At 35.5% G+C, this 15,194-nt stretch overlaps 1 protein-coding gene across 2 annotated transcripts; it reads right to left on the bottom strand.

The window, feature by feature from the left end:
* Positions 1–8,727: 8,727 nt before the first annotated feature.
* LOC104602527 (gamma-interferon-responsive lysosomal thiol protein) lies at positions 8,728–15,194 on the bottom strand. Of its 2 annotated transcripts, XM_010266253.3 has the most exons (5): positions 14,742–15,194; positions 14,046–14,111; positions 10,929–11,069; positions 9,404–9,496; positions 8,728–9,184 (listed from the first exon to the last, which is right to left on the bottom strand). In XM_010266253.3, the coding sequence occupies exons 1-5, from the start codon at positions 15,015–15,017 to the stop codon at positions 8,984–8,986; spliced, it is 777 nt and encodes a 258-aa protein (XP_010264555.1). In that variant the 5' UTR covers positions 15,018–15,194; the 3' UTR covers positions 8,728–8,983. The 2 variants fall into 2 exon arrangements, with proteins under 2 accessions (XP_010264555.1, XP_010264556.1); XM_010266254.3 differs by lacking the exon at positions 10,929–11,069 and having other exon boundaries at positions 14,742–15,173.

The raw sequence follows: 15,194 nt of genomic DNA on the forward strand, positions 1-15,194 counted from the left end.
GTAATTATCATCCTAAAGTCTACTAATTTGTGATAATTTCTTTTGATTTATTTTAGTAATTTTTTGTATAAATATTGGTAATTTATGTCTAATAATGGTAATTTCTTTTAAATTATATTTGATAATCTTTATAGTTATTTTACAATTGTTATTGTTACATTATTTGACAATTTTAGGTATAACAGTTATTAAATTTCAAAAAAAAATCAAATAGCACTATTTTTAACTTACAATATGTAACAATCTTCAAAGCACAAAATATATAAATGTAAACCAAAGCAATTCAAGGTTCAAATATTGGCCCATATCGGCCGAAATGTATCATGCCGATGGCTTCCTAATACACCCCTACATGGGTTGTATTGGGTCAGCCACTAGTTCAAAGGGGAGCTAGGCCTTAAATTGGCCCCTTTGAACCGATTTCGAAAAAAAATAAGTAAAAACATAAAAAAAAGGCACCAACACAAGGCGTACTGGCCCGTGTTGATATTTAGAACATTGAAACAATTAATTTAGCTAAATGCAAAAAGCATTTTTAACTAACATTATATAACAACCTTCAAAGCACAAAACCCAAAAATTTAAACCAAAGAAATTCAATAAGCAAAAAGACAAACATTATTTTAATATTTAATAAATAACAGCATTTATCAATAATAGTAAGTAATTATAATATTTTATTAAATAATTAGTAATGATAGTTTTAATAATATTATTTAATTATTTTTAATATAATAGTAATTATTAAATTTATGAATAGGATGTATTAACAATATTCATTAAATTAATAATTACCAAAATTAAATTAAATTAATAGTATTTATCAATAATAGTCAATAATTATAATATTTTATTAAATAATCAATAACAATATTTTTAATAACATTTTTAATTATTTTTAATATAACAATAATTACTAAATTTATTAATAGTATTTATAATTTTAATTTTAAGTAAAATTAAAGTAAATATCTATTTATTAACAATATTTATAATAACAGTAATTATTAATTATAATCACTAATTATATATTTATTAAATTATTGTAATAATCAGTATTTATTAAAATCGGATTAAAATAAATAGATAATAATATTTATCTAAACTAGGTTTATAAATAAAATCGGGTTTGATATTTATAGTCAGTAATAGTTAGTAATTATAATCAGTAATGGTTAGTAATTATAATCGGTAATTAATTTTAATCAATAATTAAATTACTGCCATTTGGCAAAGTTAGTAATTATTTTTGAATCAAAGGTAACTTTTTATTAAAGAAGAAACAAGCAGAAGTACATGAGAGGATGTATTGAAGCCAAGAGAGGCTTGGCCAGCTTACAAAGGCAAACAACTGTCACTAAACAAGAAATCTCTAGAGACCCCTGATTTTGTTAGGAAATTAGCAATAGAATTTTGCTCCCTAGGAATCTAGACCAACTTCACATTCATAGAGTCTAGGATGTCCCTGGCTTCCACTAAAAAGTGGGCTAATCTCCAAGGCCCTCCTTTATCCTGTAACCAAGCTATAACATTTGCAGAATCCCCTTTAATTGTTAAGGAGGATAATCCTAGTTGCTTGGCGAGGCAAATTCCTGTGAGTGCTGCCAAAACCTCAGCCTTTGTGGCATCAGCCCTCTCAATCGGACCATTGTAAGCCCAGCAAATATTCCCCCTTTCCCCTTGAATTACACCCCCAATTTAATGGAGATCGAGGTGCTGGCCAAATGGCTTAAGCTAATATTCCCAAATATTCTCAAGATCCTTTGCAAGGAATCGGTGGTCCAATGACTAGGGCAAGAACAAAGATGATGAAAGAGATTTTACAAGGCTTAATCATGGAAGTGCATGACAAAGAGGCTATTCTAAAAGATTCTAAGACTGTTCTAGAAGTTTCCAAAGCTTCACCAAGGATAATCACCTATCTTTATGTGCAAGACAATGTACAAGGCTTAGATCTTGAACAACAAAGCTTGGAATCAATGACATAAGACCAAGGCGCATGGACATGATAAGAAAAGGCCCAATCCGCATGCTAAGATGTATTGATGGGTTTGTTTTTGTCTTGTTTTGTTTTACTTTGACTTTTCTATGCTTAGTTGTCATTAGTTGTAGTCTTTTAGAATGATTCCTTTATCAAGGCAGATTTGTTTTCCTAAATTAAAGGGATCATCATTAGATTAGGTGTTTCCTTATAAGATAATGATGTTTACATGCCTATATAAAGGCTACAATTATGTAAAACGAGATCATCAATAATATAGAGGTATTTTCAGCAAGCTTAGCTTTGCCTTCTTGTGTTCTTGATAGAATAGAATATCTTGACTCATCAAGGGAGTGATCAACCTTTGTGGTGTCTTCAAGATTGGATTCTTTAGGGACTTAGTTTCCTTAAGGTTCTAATCTTATCAACTACAACTTGTTTTCTAGCTTCTGAATGTGCATAACAACTTGATTCAAGAGTTCCTAGAGCAAGTCGTCTAATGGGGTTCTTATCACAATTCCTGCTTGGCTTGTGGAACCTTGGGTGCTACTGTCAAAGTTTAGAACCGTTCCTCCCCCTTCTCTAGGAGCCTATCTTATAGTCCACTCAGAAATTGGAGAGGAGTGTAGGATTTCCGGTAGGTTTCTCTGGAGATCATTTAGGGAGAGCCCCTTGAACACTTCAGAGTTAATTACCCAAAGATTGCAGAGATGTGTGATGTAGGAAGTTAGATCTTCAATATTTCTAGCTTTATTTTCAAAGGTTCTAATGTTCCTTTCTTCCCAAATACCCCACAAGACTGCATGGGTCACTGTATTCCAGTAAAATCTTCCTCTTTTTCCAAGCCTTCTGCCTTGCCATTGCAACAAGATGTTCACCACCCTCTCCGGGAACACCCAGTTGTAACCCACTAGGTTTAGGCAGAAGTACCAAACCTTTCTAGTGATCGGGCAGTGGAGAAGGATGTGGTCCGTTGTCTCCCCATCACCAAGACAAAGAGGACAAACATGAGGAGAGATGCATAATCTTCCTTTAAACTTTTTCTGCAGCAACTCGCATGTGCTTATTCTCTTTAAACAGGCCTCCCACACAAAGAAAGAGACTCTACGGGGGATGTGTGGTCTCCATACTTTCTTAGTCGGAAAAGGAGGTCTTAGGTCTTCTAACACTAGAGCCTTGAAGGAGGAGTTAGAGGAGAACTTACCAGCAAGGTTAGGTTTCCAAATTCTTTCGTCAGGGGTAGTGGGAGAGATGTAGACCTCATCAAGGGAGTTTAGCAAATTAGCTATATCAATAATTTCTATTTCCCTTAGAGGCCTTCTCAGGTTTAGGTTCCAGGTTGTTCCAAAGGGTGAGGGGTTGAGGCTAGAGGCAACCGTGGCTTCTTTGGAAAGGGACAGGTTAAAGATTCTAGGATAGGAGTTAGCGAGGGTGTCCTCCCCTCACCACAAATCAGACTAGAATTTGATTCTATTACCATTCCCTACCTGGTATCTAACAAAAACAAGAAAAATATCATAGATAGAAGTAATACCTTTCCAAGGGTTTGATGCTTTGACTTGGTTCAAGTGGACCTTGCTATCCCAACCGTTGGCATGTTTCCCGTACTTGCTCTTGATGATTTTTGTCCACAAAGCTTCCATCTCCAAGGGATATCTCCAAAGTCATTTTTTTCAAGAAGGGCCAAGTTCCTTTCTTTAATATGTCCTAGTCCCAAACCACCAACTTCCTTTGGCTTACAAACCTACTTCCAGCTTACTAGATGACACTTGTTTTTACCACCCCCTTCCCGAAGGAAATCCCATTGTAGTTTTTCAATCTTGCTTTTTACTTTGCTTGGGATTCGGAAAACCGACAAAAAGTAGGTTGGTAGGTTAGCGAGGGAAGCCTTAATTAGTGTGAGTCTTCCACCTTTTGAAAGAAAGCTTTTCTTCCATGTGGCCAATCTTTTCTCACATTTTTCCACTACCGGGTCCCAAAAACTTTGACTTCTCGGGTTCCCCCCAAGAGGCATTCCCAAATAGATGATAAGGAGCCTCTCCAACTTACACCCCAACAGCTCTCTATACCTCCAATAGAGGTTCACCAACATTCAGCCCCACAATGTTGCTTTTAGAATAATTAATTCTGATTCCAGTCACCATCTCAAAACTCTTTAGCACACTCTTTAAGATGGAAATGTTCTCCCAATCTGCCTCCAAAAAAAGAATAATATCATCTGCAAACATCAAGTGAGAAATTGGAACTGCCTCCCTATCTATCTCAAAACCTTTTAGCAAATTTAACTCCCTCGCTTCCTTTATCAAGTAACTCAGTACACCCGCCATTAAAGTGAAGAGTAGAGGGCACCCTTGTCTCAAGCCCTTGTTTGCATTAAAGTAACCAGTAGGTTCCCCATTAATTAGGACTGAAAACCAAGCAGAGCTAATACACCCTTTTATCCATCTCATCCACCTTCTCCCGAAACCTCTCAAGCTTAGGATCTCTAACAAGCAATCCAAATCCACTTTGCCATAGGCCTTTTCAAGGTCCAACTTGATTGCTACCCCTGGCTTGCCACTGTCTTCTCTCTTCTACACATTCATTGGCCACTAGAATGTTGTTAGTAATTTGTCTTCTTTACACAAAAACAAATTGATTGTTTGAAATTAGATCATTCAACACTTCCTTTAGTCTAGTCGTCAAAACTTTCGCTACTATTTTGTATAAACTTCCCACCAAACTAATAAGTCTGAAATCCTTAACTTCTGAGGATCTCTCTTTATTTGGCACTAGGGTGATGAGTGTTGAGTTGTTACCCTTATTCATAATGGCTGAAAGGTAGAAGTCTGCAAATACCTCCACTAGATCAAATTTGATTGTGTCCCAACAAAGTTGGTAGAAAAGAATAGGGAACCCATCCGGTCTAGGAGTCCTATCACCGTCCATCTTAAAAATTGCTTCTTTAATCTCTTGTTCTTCAAAAAGTCTTTCTAGCCACACATTTTGTCTTCAGACAATCTTGGGCCTTCCTATCTGTTCAGAGGAATTCTGTTACTACCATCCTTTGAGTAGAGCCCTTTGAAAAACTACACGATGACTATTGAAATTTCTTCCTTGTCTTCTACCTTTCTATGCCCCATCCTCAGTTTTGAGATGTAATTCTTTTTTCTTCTCCCTAAAGCATAGTTATGGAAGAACTTTGAGTTATTATCTCCCTCCTTCAGCTATCTCACTCAAGACCTTTGTCTCCAATAGATTTCCTCCCTTATTATAATTTTCTCCCACTCCCTTCTAATAACTTCTCTTCAACTTCTACCTTTTGCATTCAAATTCCTTGTTTGCTCTCTTTGATCCAAATCATCAATCTCTTGAAGTTAGTAATTATAATTGATAATTAATTATAATCAATAATTAAATTACTTCCATTTGGTGAAAGGAGTGATCTCCCCTTTCGTATTAATATATATATATAAGATCAGCCCACGGGCATTTTTTAAACATAAAAAACAAGGATGATATATATTAAAGAAAAAACTGAAAATTTATTTTATAATGATCAGTGAGAGATAAAATAATTTGTCAAGTGAAAGTTGATAGGGTTTTCACATGTTAATTATCTATTACTTATCAATTAGATAACTTAATTGTCTATTTTTAATAAGGTTGCAACTTGGGCTGGGTTGGGTTGATGCTCGGGTTAGGGTTAGGGTTGAAATTTATGAACCCGACTTTACTTCGGATTGGGTTAGGGTTAACACCTCGAGCAACCCGACCCAACTCGAACCTGAATCTATAGTACATATCATATATAAATATATGTTATATAATATATATAATTATATCATACATTGATTTGTTTAGATGCATGATAGTTGTATAGCCCCCACCACATACTATCATTTATTTCTTTTAAGATAATCGCTTCACTTAATCCTAATTGGAAACACTAAAACTTTAATAACATATTTTATGTTTTTGAATATTTTATTCCTTATTTCCTCCTTGTTGCTTGCCACCCATGCTTGTTGCTTATAAAAGATCTATTATAAGTCATAACTCATAATAAACTATAGTCATTTCAAACACTTCTTTTTTTTCTAAGTTTTGTATTTAGATAACCAATAAAAATATCAACAAACAAATACTAATAAAACATAGGATTAATATATGTAGTGAAAGTTGAGTTAAGATATTAGATTAAGAAGTTCTTCAAGATTAAGAAGGTTGGGTTGGGTTGGAGGTATTTAGTTAGGGTTAGGGTTGGGGTTTAGAACTTAGAGTTGGGCTAAGGTTGGCCTCAACTCGACCTAACCCAGTCCGACTTGCAGCCCTAATTTTAACCCATGCAAATGTGAGAAAAGAAAGAGGACTTTACTTTTTAACATGTGGTTTGCAACTGCAAGGGTTGCTCACAAACTTATGAATATTTATAGATCCACACCAATCTCTTAATGTAATAACTACATAGCAAAAAGCATTTTCTAAGGTTTTTGATTAATTTACAAGAAGTTGAATGAATTACAAAAAAGATAAATGATGCAATCATCTAAATTTAAAATTAGAAATCTTAATAAAAATAATTCATCTTCCATAATTAGGAATCATGACGGGAAGAAAGAGTCATAGCTTTGAGGTCGAGGTATTTGTTCTTAGATGATTGTGTAGGAGATTTTTTGAGTCGCAATCTCGTTGTTCGTAAGGCTCAGTTTGGAAAGAGTACAAATACAAATATGTATAGTACAAATACATGCAAAATAATACAAAATACAAGTTTCTTCACTCTAGATATTTGTATTTGTGCTCCTTCCAAATTGAGGCTAACCTGCGGAGCACTCATCAAATAAGGCCATGTTTGGTTCAATTCTCATTCTTACCCAAGATGAAATTCTAAAATGGAAAAGAATGGGTAAAATAGGCAGAATGAGAAAATATTGCTATGAACCAAACACTTTTTTCCTAAAAGTGAATTCTTTTTAGACTGTCAAGTGTCCTATGTTGCTCATTTTAATTATTCAAAAAAAAACTGTGTCGATATTCACAAACCACCAGCTTAGGTCTCCAATAGTTGATGTTTACCAATTGGCATAGATGTTTTGTAAAAGTACTTTCGTAAAGTGCTTTTGTAAAAGTACTTTCGCAAAAATACTTTTATAAAAGTACTTTTGTAAAAGTGTTTTTATAAAAGTTCTTTCCTAAAAATGCTTTTGTACTTTCGTAAAAGTGCTTTCATAAAAGTATTTTTCTAAAAGTGCTTCCATAAAAGTGCTTTCGTAAAAATACTACCATAAAAGTACTGTCGTAAAAGTACTTTCATAAAAGAAATTTCGTAAAAATGCTTTCGTAAAAGTACTTTTGTAGAAGTGTTTTTGCAAAAGTACTTCCATAAAAGTGTTTTTTATAAAAGTACTTTCGTAAAAGTACTTCCATAAAAGTACTTTCTTAAAAGTGCTTTTATAAAAGTACTTTTGTAAAAGTGCTTTCATAAAAGTACTTCCATAGAAGTGCTTTTATAAAAGTACTTTTGTAAAAGTGTTTTAGTAATGTACTTTTATAAGTGTTTTCATAAAAGTACTTCCGTAAAAGTGCTTTCACAAAAGTACTTCCATAAAAGTTCTTTTATAAAAGTACTTTCGTAAAAGTACTTCCACAAAAGTGTTTTCCTAAAAGTACTTCCATGAAAGTGCTTTTATAAAAGAACTTTTGTAAAAGTGCTTTCATAAAAGTTCTTCCATAAAAGTGCTTTCGTAAAAGTGTTTTCATAAAAGTGCTTTTGTAAAAGTGCTTTCATGTAAAAGTGCTTTCGCAAAAGTAAACAACTAAACATCTATGGTAACAGTTCTATACGTAGAGTTTCCTCAAAGAATGAAATGAACAATATGGGGCATGATTATTTTTCATGTTGCAGGCTAGTCTATTAACAAAGCCTCTGAAAAGTTCAGATTTTGTTTTATTTGGACTATGAAGCTTAGAACAAAGCAATAAAAAGAAATACCCAAATAGAAGCAGTGGTTAAACTGTTTTCTAGGTCCAACTTCGTACATCGATTAAACAACTAAATTTGTAGGAAACATAAACTGAAAGAAACAACTAAAATTACAACTCTCTAATTGGCATGGTTCAACCTACCGACTGAGCTAAGCTATGAATTAAAGATAAGTGCAACAGAATTATGAAGGCTTGAAGATTAAACAAACAAAGCCTTGAAGCATTGTCTTCTTCACAAGGAATATTGGTTTCATGCAAAATTTAAACCTGTTACTCCAGAATGTTATGGCCCATTAAAAGTGAAGAATGTTGCAGGGTGGGAGAAGTAAAAAAGCAATCCCTAAAGCTCAGTTTGGAAGGAGTACAAATACAAATATGTAGAGTGCAAAATCTTGTATTTTGTATTATTTTCTATGTATTTACACTGTACATATTTGTATTTGTACTCTTTCCAAACTGAGCCTAAGCAATAGGCGGACTCGAGGAACAGAAGTTTTTCCATATGCAAATTTAAACCCTTTGTAAACTGTCCAATAATCATTGGAATTGGGCCTAGGAACGATGCAAATAACAGGGGGTTCTCACTGTAAGCACGGCCATGGCGTTGAAGACACTGAGCCCACCAACAGTGAAAGTGATGATGCTAGCATCAACCCCCTCGTTGCTTCAAACAATAATGAAAGCGTAGAAAAAACAGATCAATAAGCGAGAACATCTCGGCATTTTCATCATAAAAGTCGAGCAATTTGAGAAGTATAAGGCATCCGAGAGCTAACAAATTTTCAAGGAACAGACAATTGTAATTTTTTCATAACTATAAATTTAATAAGCCATTATTTTAACCGTGTCAATGCAAGATCATTTTGACTCTGTTCACACACCATGACCAAGCAATATATTACTAATGCCACTACAATCTATACCACCACACCATTCTTCAACACCACATACTCCAGTTTGTAATTTGTATACATGCAGCTTCTTACTATGAGTACGACGGATCAACTAAATGATGATGCGGAACCCCATAACTTTTTATGCTGTACTTTCCATCTGGCGCCTCCCTGGGCCTACTTCTGCCCAAGCTCTTTTTGTTGTATCTTCTGCCTCGCAAACTCGAGGGGCCGGGTCTTCTTTCCCCATTACAATGATCTCATGAGACCGTGCCAAGCAAGCCTTGGGAACAGCAGAACCTTTATATGCCTTGCATACATAGGTTATATAGTTCTCATAATCCTACAACCAAACAAACAATGTCATTTACATGATACTTTCTCCACGGTCTGAATTGCATCTCAACTTTCCTTCTTTAAATGGAATTTAATTGTTTATGGCCTTGAGAACAGAGGAGAAAAATGAAAAAAAAAAAAAAAAATCAGCAGGTAAGAGTATAGAGTTAAAAAGTAAAATGCAGCACCTACCACTACCATATTTACATGGTTACCGGGAACTTACCTCATAAAGTGGTTGTCCATCCACAACCACCCAAGGCACATATTTATGAGGAGGCTGAAGAGCATCAGTTTCTGCGGCATATCGTAATTCAAGCTGCAATTCAATTATAAACTTGATGTCATGCCGTGGTGGAACATATAAGAGGAAAGAATTTACATAGTACAAACATAAATAGATAAATAAGCTAAAACTCCAAACTGATGCTTTTGAACAAGATATCCAAGTATAAGTTGACAATGCACAGCCATGGCCTTGCAACAGCCAGCAGCCTAAAGGAAAATATTCATTCCAATTTTATCAGATGTCTCTGAAGAGACAAAGGAAATATTCAGGGGGTGCGGAGTTGTACCTGTCTGACACACACAAGCATGCATAATGATTAATTCTTAAGCAGATTTTCCAACTTATTTTACACTTACAGTTCAAAATGGGTTCCAGCACTTCACTTTGACATTACATATTCATGCATTGTCCAGCCATGTCTAGGTAGCATACTTTCTGATGTAATACAACAAAAGCCATCGGATTTTATCTCACTCAACCCCAACAAATTTATATGCTTACCTACAAAAACTTTTGTATGGTTGAAAGTGAAAAACAATTCATCAAGTTATGCACTTGCTATAGATTCCACCACATCTAGTGTTGAGTAGGTTAGTTTTTCCAGGCATTTGGAGTTCCAAAAACCACTGTATTATTTTCCATATAAATAGATTGTTTACTAGCCATCACCTTCCATATCTCAAAGAAACTTTGCCCAGTTCCAGTGTCATGGCCCAACCAACATGAATAGTGCAAATAAACAGGTCATAGACTAATGCTATATTAGCAATTCATAGATCTGCTTCCAAACCACTGTATTATTTCCCATAGTGTAGATCTATGGAAAATTGGTAGAAAATAGGCAATGCAGAACTCTTCATTTATGCTTCCCCAGTGCTTGTTTTCAATTTTAGAAAAAGATGTCTCTTGGGAATTTGTAAACATTTCTTTTATCTCACTTCCATTTTAGTATAACTCAATCTTTATTGCGTTTCAATTATCCTCACATAGGTTCAATATCAGTAAAACCATAAATCAGGAATAATTGATCACAGACAAATATTCTTCTTAGCTTTTGCTTCCTTTCAGATTATTTCTCTTTGGTAGTTACAGTGGACACAGGCAGTTCAACCTGTTAGAGGAAATATGTACCTCACTCAACATGAATATATGACCATATGTGCTCATCCTGCTTGACTAGGAGGGGTTTGAGGTTTTCAATTCAACCTTACAGAAACTGTGATACCGATAACTAACAACTATTAGACATGCAAAACAGTTAAAATACTTATTGCAGGATTTTAACACAAGCAATCAATTGCACCAAGATTTTTGCTGTTGAATCTTTTAATACCTCATAAAATTAATACAGGGAAGTTTCCCCTCTACATGCTAAACAATTGGACCATATGCACCAACATGCAATCCTTCAAGGTATACATGCACAGGTACTGCAGACAGAGGATTAAAGAAGAAAGCTAACCTCTTTTCCATATCCATCATTATAGCAATCTGCAATAGGTTTTGGATCCAGCCCCATTTTTCCAAAACAGGATTCCCATTCATTGTACTTCCCCTGTGTGACTAGATGCTCAATGCAATAAATGAATGTGAAATGCTTATTCTGCATCAGAATATCATAGAGATATGTTTAAGGTGAAATCAGGAAGAAAGAGTGAAAAAACTATTGGCATTATAGGTAACTTTTAAGTTCTGAGAAGAAACAATTTAGCAATATGATCAGAAACCAAAGAACAGCTGTCTCAAAAGCGAAAACGCACATATTCCTTCAAATAGATTTAATCCAATTTGAACAGTTGAGAATGCTTTCTTCAGCAAACACAAACATAAAAACAGATCTGTAAATAGCAATTGGATAATACTCATGCAAGGAAACTCAATCTATGACCAAGATATCACAGAAAGCTTTAGTTTAATTAATTTGATGGATAATAGCATATTGTTAATTTACCTCGGATGTTGCATGTAAGTAACTCTTGCTGCTGAAATCTGTGAAGTCAGCACAAAGAAAAATTGCACTTCCACCATTTCAGAGTTAGGGAAAGACGACTCATACAAGTCACCAAACATTATTGTGCTTGTTTCTGTTTAGACTTTAGAGTGCACCATATCGATTAAGATGTTTTCTCAAAACTGTTAAACAAACAACTATTTAACTAGATGCATTTTTCTTGGTTTACATTCTGCCAACTGCCTTGGTGTTCCAGTATAGGTGAAAATTGTTATAATTTAGGCAAAAGCATTATTTTAGCAAACAAAAGCATGCAAAGAGCTTCTTGTACCATGTCTAACAAATCTGGTTGTTATCAGTACTAGGACTCTTAGGTCATTGTCGAATAGCAGGTTCATTGTAAAAGTTTGTGGCATGTCTCTGAGAATCATCAGGAGATTATACAAAGCATTACAACAGTTAGAAAGGCCTACGTTACCTCTAAATTCTTTTATCCATCGAACACAAAGTAATGTTTTAGGGAGTCATTGCTTGGTGTAATGGGAAAACCCAGGCATGGCAAATGCGAGAACATGGGCTTGAGTCTGAGGGCAGCTACAGCTACTTTGTGCAAATAATAAAAATAATAAATAAATATGATTAGGCCCATAACCATAGTAGCGTTTTAACATTGTGTGCCATACAAAAAGTAAAACAGAAATAATTCATATCATGGCTACTGTGACACAACATCAAAGAATCCAGATCACTGGCTTCTAATGTGAGCATCTTGTTTCACCAGACAGGCAGAGACCAAGGTCAACCTACTCTAAAGCTGACAGTATGGCAAGGAGAGAAGTAGGAAGGACTTTGATGTATCAGGGTAGTGCATCCCAGGATAGTTTTGATATCTTGTGGATGTTTTTTATGTTATGTTCATAACTCAGAGATGCATCTTAGGCCTATTGGACTGGGTTTAGGCCCAGACCAGGCTCAACATCTGAGTTGGCTAGCCCAAGCAAATTCTGATACAAATCAGGCTGGCCCTGGGCAGGTTGGTTGGGTTTGAAGATCTTCTTGATTCTGTTTTGCACTTAGCTTTCATTTGGGTTTTATAGCCCAAATTAAATATAGAATAAAAGAAAATTACATGCAAATGTCAGTAGATAATAAGTATTTACATACATATGTATATAAATATGGTTTTACCAAAAATAAAAGATAAATGGCATAGCATGCATAATATATGTTTATTGTTTGTACATCTTTTTATTTGAGTGTGGGCCCGGATTGACCATATATGTGTTGTAACCTCTAGAGTATACATATTAGTGTATGGTATACACAAATAAATGTAGCATAAATACACAATGTACATGTATTATGGGGTAGATATACTATAGTAAGCAGGGCTTCCGTTTGGCTAGGTTTTGATTCCATGGGATCCTAATCAAGCCCAAGTCAAATTGAGACAAAGCCTGATTTTTTAGGCTCTGGCCCAGTTCAGAGCGTGAAAATCCAAGTCCAACCAGTGCAAAAGTTCATCTTGGGCCTGCCCAAGTTGTAGCTCTACCTTAGGGGGTATTGTGGTAGGCCTTTCTCTTTTTTTGGTCCTATCATCTACTTTTACCCTTCACTTTATTAATAAAAGTTCTCAAGTTACTCATCAAAAAACTTAAAAAAATAACAGACATTGATTGAGGAATAGTCCATTCTTATGTGAAGATATAGGTTGCCATGTTTTCTAAAAGTAATTCGTAAATGGATTAAGCAAGGGTTTCATTCATACAGAATCAAGAAACCACTCTATATGCTACATGTAGACAGGACACAAATGGTTGTACATCCAGCTATCTAAATACTAGGTAATTCTATATAGAGATTACAGCCGGGTAGTTACATTACTAAAAAAAACCTAAACGTCCGATGAAAAGTCTCCAGCCCCATATTACTGAGATATATAGTCATTGATGATATGGATGCTGTACATGTGGATGTTGGCAATTAAATGTTCAGTCATCTGTTGAACTAGGCATGCCTTGTGAACTAAAGAAATTGACATGACTTTGGAACTAAGCATTGGAAAACTGATTCTAACCACACTGCTGATTGCTGAAGAACCTTTTCGTTGAAGTACCACACTATCCCGTAAGTCATGGAGGTAAGAATGACATTAAATATTAGAAGCCTAGGATTGCCCGAATGCCATGAAATTTGGCTAAACACGTGCCGCATGTATTACAGAATGTTTGGACGCTATGGTAGCGTGCACCCACATTAGAATCAGAGAACTGAAACCACATTCTTCAGGAACATTGCACATTTAGGCTATCTATCTGAACTCGTGCAGGGAAGATGGAGCATGATTTCTGGATTCAGGATTTCTTGAAATATTCCTCACGTAGTATGAGAGTAGTCTGTATAGATCCACATATAAAGGGTTTTTTTTTTCAAAAATTGGGAGAGGTGGCACCCCCTGGCCCCTCCTCTGCATGTACTATGTAAAATTAACTACTCATATCCAGAGAAGCACGTCTTTTTTTTTTCGGTAGGAAGAGATGCAATGAGAAGAAGTGTAATGCATGGCCATGTAACAACAAATTAATAATTTATTAAAAGAAATTCGGCGGGGGTTGTGGGTGGTCTTACCAGATCCGGCCAGACATTGATCGCACAGGCTTCGACGGTGTTCAGTAAGCATTCGTATGAGCCATGCTGTGAAAAGTAAATAAAATTAATGATTAAAGACAACGAAGTCCATCAGGTTTTTGTTTATTTATTTATTTTTATTCGTCAAGAAGAATGAATAACCATTTTGTTCCCGAAAGGCGAAAATGCAAGTTAGAGAGAAAATGTCTAACACATGTGTAATTCAAGGCTTCAAGTCCTCAAGCGACATAGCTTTGGACCTTTCGGCGCAACCGCGCAAGCTTGAATTTGAAAGTTGAATCCTCTCCAGCTATACTTGTAAACAGTAACCAGAATCCATCCTTTCCGATGGAGAGGGCTATGGTCACTCCACTGATTTAATATCGCATAATCGATACTGAAAAAACCAAATTCTAATAATTTTGATAAAAAAAAAATTATGCTTTAATTGCTTTGCCAGTTTAATTATTATTAAGCTTCTTCCTACGGGCCTTATTCCCGCGGATTTCATCCAGATCACATTCGCACGCCCAAACGAATAAAAAAAAGGCCTCGTGTCGCTATTATCGAATTTAAATGACCAAAATCACCTTTAAGATTAACTGAAATACCTCTTGACCCCTTCAAACATCAATCACATTTCTCAGGGCGTTTTAATAGTTTTAATTAAAATGAAGAAGAGAAGGAGAAGGAAACCTGGCAGGTGATGGTGTTATTGGATCCGACTTTAGCATTTCCGTAAGGGACGAGCTTGAGGTCGACGATCTTGATAAGTCCTTTCTCGAAAACATTGGCCAGATGTTTAACTATGAAACTCGAGCAGTAGGGACACAGGGTTTCGTAGTACAGAGCCAGCGATACTTTACCAGAAGCAGAAGATGAAACCCTGGCAGCTGAACAATAAGAAAATAGAGAGCCAAAGAGGAAGAGATATGACAGAAGAAACAGAGAAGCCAATCGACGAAAAGCCATGGCGGAAAACTCCTGGAGATGCGTTAGATGAACTGAGTGAGATTCGAAAATTAGGGCTCCGGTGGTATTTAATTTCAACAGACTAGGGCCGTTGGCCCCGCCATTTCTGCACTTGGAGAGGGGGAGATACTCGTTAGTTTAGAATTTGGATGACACGATCGAAGCGAAGAAGCCCCC

The sequence above is a fragment of the Nelumbo nucifera genome, chromosome 2, assembly GCF_055504915.1.
Source record: "Nelumbo nucifera cultivar China Antique chromosome 2, China Antique-T2T, whole genome shotgun sequence".
NCBI classification, from domain to species: Eukaryota; Viridiplantae; Streptophyta; class Magnoliopsida; order Proteales; family Nelumbonaceae; genus Nelumbo; species Nelumbo nucifera.